Source organism: Euphorbia lathyris, chromosome 1 (genome assembly GCF_963576675.1).
Source record: "Euphorbia lathyris chromosome 1, ddEupLath1.1, whole genome shotgun sequence".
NCBI classification, from domain to species: Eukaryota; Viridiplantae; Streptophyta; class Magnoliopsida; order Malpighiales; family Euphorbiaceae; genus Euphorbia; species Euphorbia lathyris.
In genome coordinates this window covers 42,989,869-43,001,848 of record NC_088910.1, presented here as the reverse complement: position 1 = coordinate 43,001,848, position 11,980 = coordinate 42,989,869, and the positions used below count along the sequence as shown (strand labels likewise).

At 41.0% G+C, this 11,980-nt stretch overlaps 1 protein-coding gene across 1 annotated transcript; it reads right to left on the bottom strand.

The window, feature by feature from the left end:
* Positions 1-7,254: 7,254 nt before the first annotated feature.
* LOC136230088 (leucine-rich repeat receptor-like serine/threonine-protein kinase RGI4) lies at positions 7,255-11,041 on the bottom strand. The gene is made up of 2 exons (XM_066019030.1): positions 7,936-11,041; positions 7,255-7,847 (listed from the first exon to the last, which is right to left on the bottom strand). Exons 1-2 carry the CDS (start codon positions 10,775-10,777, stop codon positions 7,363-7,365), a joined length of 3,327 nt encoding a protein of 1,108 aa, XP_065875102.1. The 5' UTR covers positions 10,778-11,041; the 3' UTR covers positions 7,255-7,362.
* Between the last annotated feature and the right edge of the window lie 939 nt (positions 11,042-11,980).

The following is an 11,980-nucleotide window of genomic DNA, read 5'->3' as shown; positions in this document are numbered from 1 at the left end:
TCGTACCCATCTGCTCAGGTGGCCAACAACTTGTGCTTGCATAGATTGTCGGAGCTTCCGCGCTAATTTCCATTCAGTGTATTCCCTTGCCGCTACGGTCACCACTTCCTCTGCTGCTAAGTGGGTTTGGTTCCAAACTTCAGAGTTCCTGTTCTTCCACATATTCCACAGAACCCAAACCATCTCCTCCGCCTCCCTAGCCCAGCCTGAAATCTTCTCCACAATCCAGCTCGAGATGTCCGTCGCTGAGGACATGCGATTGTCTTTAAAAAACCGGAACCAGATCTGCTGTGCGCCGAGGCAGCGAAGAAAAGCATGCTCCACATCCTCAATCTCATTTTTACAAATTGGACACAGAGGAGATAAGCTACTATGGCGGAGCTGGAGATTGCTCATTACAGGTAAGCAACCTGACAAAAATCTCCAGAGTAGATTTTTAATTTTTGGTGCTGTCTTTAGATTCCATAGTGTGTTCCAGTTGATGGATTCCTCTGCATTTCTCTGTGGCTGTTCTGTGATACTCCGGTAGCCAGATTTTACCTTGTAATTACCAGTTCTGTCATGTCCCCAGTACCATGAGTCGTTAGCTTGATGATTAATCCTCGGTATGGATAGAATTAGTCGTTGATCTCTATAATTGAAAGATGTTTGTATCAGGTCTCGGTTCCATGATCCATCCTCATTCATCAAATCGCTCACCTGTCCTATAGCCATTTCAGATGATGGTGGGCTGGTAAGATTAGGGTTTATCATATCTGGTAGCCACGGATCCTCATGAATTCGTGTGTGCAGGCCATTGCCGATTGTCCTCCTTAGACCGTTCCTCAGTGTGGTTTGACTAGTTAGAATGCTACGCCAGACATAAGATGGATTGTGGCCGACAGTTGCATTCAGGAAGTCCGTGGTTGGAAAGTATTTGGCTTTCAGTAGTTGTGCGACCAAAGATTGAGGTTGATTGATGATTCGCCAGGCCTGTTTTGCGAGCAACGCCATATTGAATTCCTGCAGTTTACGAAAACCAATTCCACCCATGCTCTTAGGCGTGCATAGCCGATCATATCGCATCCAATGAATACCATAAGTTGAGTTAAAATCCCCTCTCCACCAGAACCGATTTAACATACGCTCCACTTCTTCACAAAAGTGGGTTGGCAATAAAAATGTGCTCATTATGTAAGTTGGTATTGATTGAAGCACAGCTTTAATTAACACCTCTTTTCCAGCTCTTGACAGCCATTTCTCTTTCCAGTTATAGATTCTGTCTCGAATTCTATCTTTAAGAAAGCCAAATGTCTTTGTCTTACTTCTCCTCACAATTGTCGGTGCGCCTAGATAGAATCCCAGCTCCTGTACTTCTTGAATAGCGATTTCTGAGCTAATCAGGTCTCTGTCAATAGAGCTTGTATTAGTACTGAAGAAAAGCGCTGATTTCTCCGTGTTGATACACTGACCTGATGCGAGTTCATAGTCCTGCAAACATTGTTTAATCATTCTGACCTCGGGGATTATGGCTCGGAAGAACAGATAGCTATCATCTGCAAAGAACAGATGATTAATACAAGGGGTTGAACGTGCAATCAGACAACCATGAATTAGCCCAGCTCGTTCTTTGGACTTTAAAAGAGCCGATAGACCCTCAGCGCATACTAGGAAAAGAAACGGGCTGAGCGGGTCACCTTGTCTCAATCCACGGGTAGGTTGAATCGGTCCAATCTCTCTACTACCCTGACTGATTTTGTAGCTTACAGTTTCAACACAGAGTCTCATCCACTCGATCCACCTGTTCCCGAATCCCATTGTGACAAGCATATCCCATAAAAAATTTCACTCAACTCGATCGTATCCTTTACTCATGTCGAGCTTGAGGGCAGCCGTGCCTAACCGACCTTGTCTCTTGTTCTTCATATGATGAATCACTTCATAGGCTGCAATCATATTATCAGATATTAGCCGGTCTTTGAGAAATGCGCTTTGGTTGACTGATATAACATCCGGAAGGACTTCTTTGAATCTGGACGTCAGCATTTTTGAGATTATTTTGTATAAGACGTTGCACAAGGCAATTGGTCGCAGGTTAGTTACCTTCTCAACGTTCTCCTTCTTTGGGATAAGTGCAATCAACGTGTTGTTGAGGTGTGGGGGAAACTGTGTATTCCGAAGGGCTTCAAGGCAAATTGTTGCAATGTCAGTGCCTATAATATCCCAAAACCATTGGAAGAAAGCGGGGTTGAGTCCATCTGGTCCCGGACTTTTGTCAGGGTGCATGGAGAAGCAAGCAATTTTGACATCTTCAGCGCTAAAAGGTTGAATTAGGTACTGGTTTTGGGCCTCGGTTATCCGATGTTGAATTTATTCCATAATCCTCCCTGTTTCACTACCGTTGCTTGTGAATATATCACTGAAATATTCCTGTATAATGTCTTCAAGCCCGTTACCCCAACCACATAAGATTCCATCTCTGTTCTGCAGTTCATTGAAGCTGTTAAATCGTTTGCGAGATGATGCGTACGCGTGAAAATAACGAGAGTTGTTATCACCGTCTTGGAGCCAGTACTGCTTAGCTCTTTGCTTCCAAAATTCTTCCTGCATCTGTAGTGTTTTTACATAGTCATCTTTGACCGTCTGAAATAATTCCATTCCCATTCGATTGGTTCTGTGCCTTAATGTTTCGATCTGCCTCCTTGTGTCGTCTATACGTCTCTGAAAGTTATTATCTAGTGTTAAACTCCACCCCTTTAACGCTTCTGTGCAAGCCGTCAGTTTATCAGATACGGTTTTCCCACGGTTTGCTTCCCAAGCCGAACGCACCACACTTGTGCAGTTTCTCTCTCTGAACCACATATTTTCAAATCTGAACCATTTCACCTTCGGGGCTGCTATCCATGCTTTGAGCTGCAGAAAGAGAGCCGAGTGGTCTGAGCATGCTTCAGTTAGATTACGAACCGTTGAATTCCCAAACCTCTCCCTCCAACTCGAATTGGCCACTACGCGATCCAACTTCTCCTCGATCCATCGACTAGACCCTCTACTTGTCTCCCAAGTAAAACGGTAGCCTTTCATAGGTATACTCGTTAAATCACAATCCCCCAATGCCATCTGAAACCCCTCCATCATCCAATATGGTCGGATTGAGCCACCCCGCTTTTCATCAGCTGATACTATGTCATTGAAGTCCTCCATGCAACACCACGCGGTTTGATCCGTAGGAGTTAAAGATCTAAGAAGCTGCCATGAGTCATTCCGTCTACTGCGCTCAGGAAAACCGTAAAAACCTGTAAGTTTCCAGGGCTGTAACTGAGGAATTGTGACCATTCCATCAATGAAATTAGGTGAAGCAGCAAGAATGTTCACTGTTATGTTGCTTCGCCAAAGTAGAGCAATTCCTCCTCCATGGCCTCTACCGTCGACAATATACTGATTCTCAAATCCCAACTTTTTACAAACAGACAAGACTTTGGCCTCCTTAATCATCGTTTCCATTAGAAAGATAATTAGAGGCTTATGGGCTCGAACCAAGTCCCGAAGGACATTAACTGTTCGAGGGTTGCCCAACCCCCAACAGTTCCAGCTAAGTAGACTCATACTCCTGGGCGGACCTGCCCACCAGGTCTCGCCTCTCCTTTGTTGATTGGTTGTTCGGAATTGTGTGATTCATGGTCCATTTGCTCTGTTGTAGTCCTTTGCCATTTTGGGTCGATTTTAATACCATCCTCGAAATTGCTACTTGCTTGTTTGAGTGGACAGCCAACTTTTATTGGTGATTTAGGGATGCTTCCAACCTTGCGGTTCTGTTCTGTATCTGTGCCTGATCCGCTGCCACTGATTAAGGTAATATGTGTTTGCCTGTCAAGGATAGCCTTCTCAAATTTCACATTGTCGGCCTCAGCAGAAGGATCTCTTAACCACTCTTTCCCTCTCTGTATTCCTGTTTTTCTGATAGACGCCCTTAACCAGCTGCCGAATTTCCTCTCAGCAGTAATCTCCCCACTATCAAATAGTAGGGGGCAGAACTTGTCTGCGTGACCTATGATTCTACAGAAAAAAACAGAATTGAGGTAGCCGTTCGTACCTGATGTTGACCCAAATCCATTCGCCTCCGCTCTTTTTGATCTTCTGACCCGTCTTCAAGGGTTTCCTAACATCAATCGTAATTTTTATGCGCAGGTAGCTACGTCTGAGACGAGTGAAATTTTTTGGGTCAGATTCCACGTATTCCCCCACCTGATTGCCTATGGCTTTGCAGACTGCTTCAGTTTGGAAACCGATTGGGAGGTCGGAGAGCTGTATCCAGATAATGAGGTCCGTAAACGTAGGATGCAATGTCTGTTCCGATATGTCCAGTTGTTTAATAATAAGCAGGTTCTGGTTGAAAGTCCAGGGGCCGTCATTCAGTACCCTTTGCAAGTCGAGTTCGTGATAGAACTGGAATAAGTACCTACCCTCCATGTCTGTTTCCGTGATTGTTACACCCTTTACCGGTTGCTATATGGCTGCTAGGGTTGATTTCATTGATTCAAAGTGGGTAGCTTTTATCGCAAGAAACTGCCCAACGATGAAGAAGAATTGTTGTCGACCCTGTAACTAGACCTGTCCATGGGCCGGGCTGGGCCGGGTTCGGGCCGGGCCGGGCGGGCTTTTGTGTAAAAGTGCTCATCCCAAGCCCAGCCCAGCCCAGCCCAGTATTAATTTAGGCGGGCTCGGGCCGGGCGGGCTTTTGTGTAAAAGTGCTCATCCCAAGCCCAGCCCAGCCCAGCCCAGTATTAATTTAGGCGGGCTCGGGCCGGGCTGGGCTCGGGCCTAAAAATCAAATCCCAACCCCAACCCATATAAGCCCACCTAAAAAAATATACATAATTTCCAATTATAAAAAATCAAATTTATACTTAAAATAAATATTTAATTATAAATATATAAATTTTTTAATTAATATTAATAAGGCGGGCCGGGCTGGACCGGGCCGTGATATTTTTATATGTCCCAAGCCCGCCCAACAAATAGGCGGGCTTTGACGGGCCTGGGCCGGGCTGGGTCTAAGAGTAAATTTCATTGTCCAAGCCCGGCCCAAGGGACACGGGTCGGGCGGGTACCCAGGCCCGTGGCCAGGTCTACCTGTAACTGAAGCGTCTCATCAGATAGTTCAATTCCGTCGTCGTCGTCGTTTGTCAGACAAAGTTGAGCATATTCCTCAGCGAGTCCCTTGTTCTTCTCCATGGCTTCGGGTTATGATTAATGAGTCGTCGGTTTTATTCTCTGAAAAAATTTCCGGGCGTGCGTCGAGGAGCAGGGGAGATTTGCAGGAAAGTATCGCAGGAGGGTTAGAATCGCAGTTAGGTTGGCTGGGTTTGATTGATAATGAATTGTTTTGTGATACTTGGGTGTGATTAGGTTTAGGCGAAACAGGGTGTAGACATCTCAATAGAGAAGACGTAAGCACTCCATTGGGAGAGAGTTGTTTTTTTGTGTTTATTCCAAGACTCTTAACGCAATCCTTATCTGAATTCCTCCGAAAGCATCAAGATCACACAGACAGACAGAATGGAAAATTCCCTCTAAATTATGAGTAAGATATTTTTTTCCCCGAATTTCAATTTTCATCCCTTCTTAATTGTGTTGTCCGTGAATGGATTAAACATTTTTTTTTTGTCATTAATGAAATTCAGATTATGACTTTTTTTTGTTAATTAATCTAATTAATCGGTTTAAGGTTGTTCAGTATCCTTTAGACAATTTCTCTCCTAATTAAGATTTTTTTTTTTGCAAACACTATATGTGATCTAACTTAAGCGGATAGAAGCGGTTGACATTAAAGTCATTGGTGGAGCATGAGTCTCTTAACAGCAAAAGGAATGGAATTAGTTTTGGGAGAATATCATATTGGAACAATTGGAAAAAAGTACAGAATTGTGGTGATTAGTGGAAAGGGAGGAGATGGATGGGCAAATTGGCATAACATAAGAGATGGTATATAAAGAAGAAAAGAAGGGGAATGAAGGCAGACAAGAGAATAGTGAATTGACATTGAAATAACATTAAGTTAGTGAATGTATTTCAGTGTCTGATTAGCACCTTCCCATGATTTACGTGTCTCATCTTCACGTGGTGGGGATTTCTCGACAAAATCTTCATTTTAATATAACGACCCAAAAACTAACTCATTGCTATCTTTCTCTACTTCTTTATCTTTTATGTCCACATATCAAAAGATACAGAGTCGGATTAAGTTCACCTCTTGTGTTCCCTTTGTTGTTGATAACATATGTTCTCAAATTTATCACACACTTTGATTTTATAGTTTAAAGTGAAAAGGCAAAAGCCTAAATACAACAATACATTTTTAAAGGTAATATGAATTCTTGAAAGCTCTATGATTTTAGAATGAAGGTTTTAATCTGAATCTTTAAATGACAAATGACGTTTCTTAAAGACGACAGCTGATGTTCCTAGAACTTCTTTGATGAATGTATATATATGTTATAGTGAGAGAAAGATGTTATTCGAGAAATTTTATTATATGTCAGACCACATTGTTATCCGTGCGCCGAACCAATAATTTAATGTCATGTTATATACTTTTAGAGTTTAAAGTTTATAATATAGAGTCTACAATTTTATATAAATAAGTAATTAATATATATATATATATATAAAATTATACAGTATTAATAATTTATTGTTTGAAATGTTACGTATCATCAAACTATTGGTTCTGCACATCAAGTCATCCATACATTAGGTGTATAGTAAAATATTTGATGTATCCAATACAAAAATCAATAAAAGTAACAAATGTTGTGTTTTCTTGTTTATTTAGATGAAAATTACACTAGTGAAATTTATATCACGCTAATTTATAACTTCTTCGGGATGTATTCGTTTAAGAAGATGAATGAAGTAATTAGTAAAGGGTCATTTAAGTATTTTTAAGGTTACATCCGCTTGAAATTCTATGGTTCAAAATGAAAAAACAAAAACAGTTTAAAGCGAAAAATGATTTGAATTCATGCACAAAATCGTTTAAAGTTCACATGGGCAGAGATTCTTCTTCCAAACCTTTTTAATTCTTTCACAAAAAAGACAGGACACCTCATTTGAACCCCTTCTCTATCTACACCTCCTCACCTTTCTCAAACATAACTTCATTTCCACATTATCATTTGGTTGGGGCTATTACACAATTTTGAAGCTTTCACTTATTTTTCTCAAAATTAAGGCATTTTATAATACTTAATTAGAAATTTAATACTGCATCAGAGATAAAATAAAATAATAAGAAAGCTAATTTATCATATATACTCCATAATTCCCTCAAAATCACCCTTGCCTTACATTTTATGTGTGGGGATGGGAGGGGAGGTGCTAATCCTATTGATTATTACTATTAGAAGCAAAAGTAGTAGCAGAAGAGCCAGAAAATGAACAATGAGATGATCCTTGAAATTGAAACAACTGAGCCGATGCAGATGAGTATGACGGCGTCGTTTCAATGCTTCTACCCTTGTTCACCTCGCTTCCTACATTTTGCTGATCATTTCGAATTTCCCTCAATAATGCTGCCACATCTTTCATCGTCGGCCGATCCTCTGCCCGAGTGCTTGTGCACAGCAGAGAAATCCCTAACGCTTGAAGCATTTCCTGTATTTGTGTATCTTGATGCCCTTGCAGTTTTGGATCAAGGATCTCTACTGGATCTTTCTTCTTCTTTAGCTGCTCTCTCACCCATTGAATTACATGTTGCTCCTCTCCAAATGATGGATCTACTGGCTTCTTCCCTGTTATTATCTCTAATAATACTACTCCATAGCTATAAACATCGCTCTTCTCTGTAATTTTCAGCATACATCCGTATTCTGCATTCACCGATTTCGCAATAGTTAATCCAACAAATCAATTTAATCTGTAATTTAAATGATTCAGTTCAATCAATTAATTACTCACCTGGCGCAAAGTATCCATACGATCCTGCAAATTCTGGACTGCCTGAGAATGAGCCCTGTTCATCTTCAACCAACCTTGCGAGTCCAAAATCAGCGAGGCAAGCCTCGTACTGGTCTCCGAGTAAAATGTTATGAGCTTTCACGTCTCGGTGTAGAATCGCCGGCGCACAGTCGTGATGTAAATATGCTAATCCCTCTGCGACGCCTAAAGCGATTTTGAATCTTGTTCCCCATTCAACTAATCCACCGGTTACTTCGTGTAATAGTGCTCCTAATGTGCCATTGCTCATGTAATCGTAGAAGAGTAATTTGGTTTTTCGGTTGGCTCCCCAGCCAATTAATCGGACGATATTTCGGTGCCGGATTCTAGATAGTGTGTTGATCTCGGATGAAAATGCGGCTGCTGAGAATTTCTCGGCTAATTTGAATCTTTTAACGGCCACTGTGAATCCCGACGGCAGAGTGACTTTGTAAACGACACCGGATCTGCCTCTTCCTATGACATTGCCAGCTATTAAGGATCGGGCCACGTCTTCAATTGATATGTCGAGTTTCTGATACAAAGTTATCTCCCACGGTGGACCCATCTCAACGTCGCTATCGCCGTCGATATCGCCATCGTGGGACCCGGGACGTCGCTTTTTGCTTCCCAGGATGATGTAGAGCGCCGCCAGGAGGAGCACACATGCAGTGCATAATAGAACCACCATTGCCACACGCGCTGCAGCCGCGTGTTTCATGTTCTTGTCATTACCGATGGCACACTGATTGCCGGAGAAGCAGAGCTTGGGGTTTCCGGTGAGAACGCTGAGTGGAAGCTTTGAGAAAAATGGCGTTTCAGGTACGCGTCCTGAGAAATTGTTGTGCGAGACATTGAGGACTACGAGATTTTGTAGTGCTGCGAGGTACCGAAGATCGCCTGTTAACTGGTTGTGAGAAAGATCCAGAATCCCTAGCTTTTCTAAGTAAGAGAACTCCACCGGAATCTCGTTAGCAAGCTGATTGCAGCTCAGATTCAACGCGATTTCTAGTGACGGGATTTTTCCCACACTCGACGGAATATTCCCCGAGAACTGGTTGCTACTCAGGTCCAATAACTGTAGTTTGGAGCAGGAGCCAAGTTGAACAGGGATGGAGCCAGATAACCGATTCTTTGACAGATTGAGCTTAGTGAGTGAACTCAGCGAGCCAAGAGTTGAAGTCAATGTGCCTTCTATCAAATTATCAGAAAAATCCACTAATTGCAGAGAAACAAGCCGGCTTAAACTTTGAGGCAAGTTCCCTGAAATAGAATTCGAATGCAAATCCAAGAAAGTCAGATTCCGGCAACCAGAGATTTCATCGGGTATAACTCCACCGAGACGGTTGGATCCTAGATCCAGAAAGTTCAAGTTCTTCAAGTTTCCAATCTCCGGTGGAATTGAACCAGAGAGCTTATTTTCATTGGCCCGAAATCGGATCAGCGACGAGCAGTTCCCAATCTCAGGTGGAATTTGGCCGGAGAGATTGTTGGAAAGGAGCAAAAGTTTATTGAGTAGCTTTAGCTGCCCGATTCCTCCCGGAATGGGGCCCATCAAACCGTTTTGAGATAAATCAACAGCCTCCAAATTGTGACAGTTTGAAATGGAAGCCGGTATGTTTCCTTCGAGCTTGTTCTGCCACAGAAACAACAAAGTTAAATTCGATAAATTACCGAGTTCAGAAGGAATTGCACCGGTGAGCTGGTTGTTGTCAAGTTCAATGTGAGTGATCTTCTGGCAATTCCCCAATTGCGTAGGAATTTCACCAGAGATTTGATTAACACTAAGCTGGAGTTCTTGAAGCTCTGTTAAATTCCCAAACGATGGAGGAATAACTCCGGTAAGCGAATTCATCGACATGTCAATCACCTGCATTCCTGTGCAGTTTCCTAGCTCCGGAGGAATGATCCCAACCAGGTTATTCTGCCAGAGCAAAAGATTTTCCAAATTCAGGAGATTACCAAAGGTTCTCGGGATAGATCCAGTGAGGGAATTTTCGTAAAGGTAGATGTTTTGAAGCGAGGTACAATCACCCAATTCCGGCGGAATCTGACCGGAGAGAAGTGAAGTGTAGATAGCAATAGTTTGTAGTTTCTTCAACAAGCCAAGAGTTGGAGGAAGAAAACCTGATATACTAGTTTCAGCAAGGCCTAACAGAATCAAATTACTGCAATTCCCAATTTCTTGAGGCAATGGACCTTCAAGATTCTTATTTCCACCTGCTCTAATCACTTGAAGATTGTTCAACTTCCCTATGGTATCTGGAATTCCGCCACTAAGTTGATTATCATACAGAACTAACCATTTCAAGCTGGTAAGATTTCCAATTTCATTAGGAATTGAGCCTGTGAGTTGATTTGAATTGAGATAGAGATGTTCAAGTTTGAACAAGTTAAAGAGATCAATTGGGATTTCACCAGTTAAGGCATTGTCACTCAAGTCTAAGTAAGTCAATTGAGGAAGAGCAGCAAGCTCATTTGGGATAGAACCAGTAAGATTGGTTCCTGATAAGATGAGCTTGTTCAAGGAAAACAGAGAAGTAAAATTGGAGGGAAGTTTTCCAAGTAAATCAACATACCTGAGTTCCAATTCCACCACATGATTATCAGAATTGCAAGTGATTCCATACCAAAGACATGGAGTATCATCCAAAGAACCCCAATTACTCAACACAGGAGATAGTTGATTAAAGCTGTGAGTCTTCCATGAAAGAAGAGTTTGGCCTTGTTGATTAAGAGCTACAGCAGTGAAAGAGGAAAGACATGGAATAAGAACATGAAGAAGAATAAAGAAGGAGAAGAAACTCCATGGATTTACAGGCATTACAGCTATGATACAAAATCCAAGGAGGAGGGTTTGAGCCTAGGGAGATGGGGAAATGGGAGAACCCAAATCATGTCTTGTGGGCTATATGTTTTTTAGATTAGTAAAAAATGAATAAACAAAAGGAAAAGAAAGAAACCCAGAATCTCCGGATCCAAGAAACAGCTAGGCCATGATGTAAGTGCAGAAAAGAGAAGAACTGTATTTTAATTTCAATGGATGGGTGAGTGCAGTGGCTTTGTCTATACTTTTTTTGTGTAAGCTTTTTTTATCTTTTCTTCTGCTCCATTTCTACAATATTTTTTAACAAAAAAAAACCCCAAAGTTCATCTGTAATTTTGACAGCTACACCTTCCTTGTCCAGCTGTGGACTTTAGCCCAACAGTCTGACTCAGCTTTTGTCTTTGATAGTAAACCATATGGCTTTCTTTGGTATTAAATTTGGTTATAGTAAAAACTAAATGCACATTTCATTTTACAGCTTTTCTCCTTTTCCTATTTTTGAGAAAGATAAAAAGAGGAAAAGGAACCCAGAATGTGAATTTTTTCAGATTTTACTGTCATTTCAGTGCGCTGCATTATAAAACACTATAGAGTATTATATATTTCTAACAAGTTGTTGTAGATTAGTGATAAGCAATGTTACTAATTAAATTTAATTAAGTAAATAAGATGTAAGAGAATAATAAGAACAGGTAAGATTTATAGATTTGAACAAGAAATTTTGTTCTTCTTAAGATGTTATTTGTTGGTATTATTGACAAATTCTTCTAATATTAACAAAGCTAACTACGAATTTCTTTGTCAGCAAAATCTTTGAAAAAAAAGAGATGGGAGTATGTAACATCATTTTAAATCACGAGAGAATTTAGGTTAATCAACAATGGTTCTGTTCTAATTTTTATAATTATAATATAATAATCATAACATCATTTTATACGAGTTGGGGGGCTATCAAGACATTTTGAAAGTTCAGGATGTCAATCAAGCTTTTTGGATAAATTCGGGAGGCAAATGATGTATTAAGCCTATTAATTGCTTAAGGCTTAATACATTAGTTGCCCCTTGAACTTGTCCAAAATGGTTGATTGGCCTCATGAACTTACATGTTGTCTCATTAGCCCCTTAAACTTGCTTAAAATGTAATGATTAAATCACTAAATCTATAAAAATGCTATAAAATGTACAAAATAGAAAGTTAAT

Excerpts from the sequence above, each read along its gene's own strand:
- LOC136230088 (XM_066019030.1), bottom strand. The coding sequence starts at position 10,777 with ATGCCTGTAAATCCATGGAGTTTCTTCTCCTTCTTTATTCTTCTTCAT. Across the intron at positions 7,848-7,935 it reads GTATGGATACTTTGCGCCAG|AATACGGATGTATGCTGAAA; the intron begins GTGAGTAATTAA and ends CGGTGAATGCAG.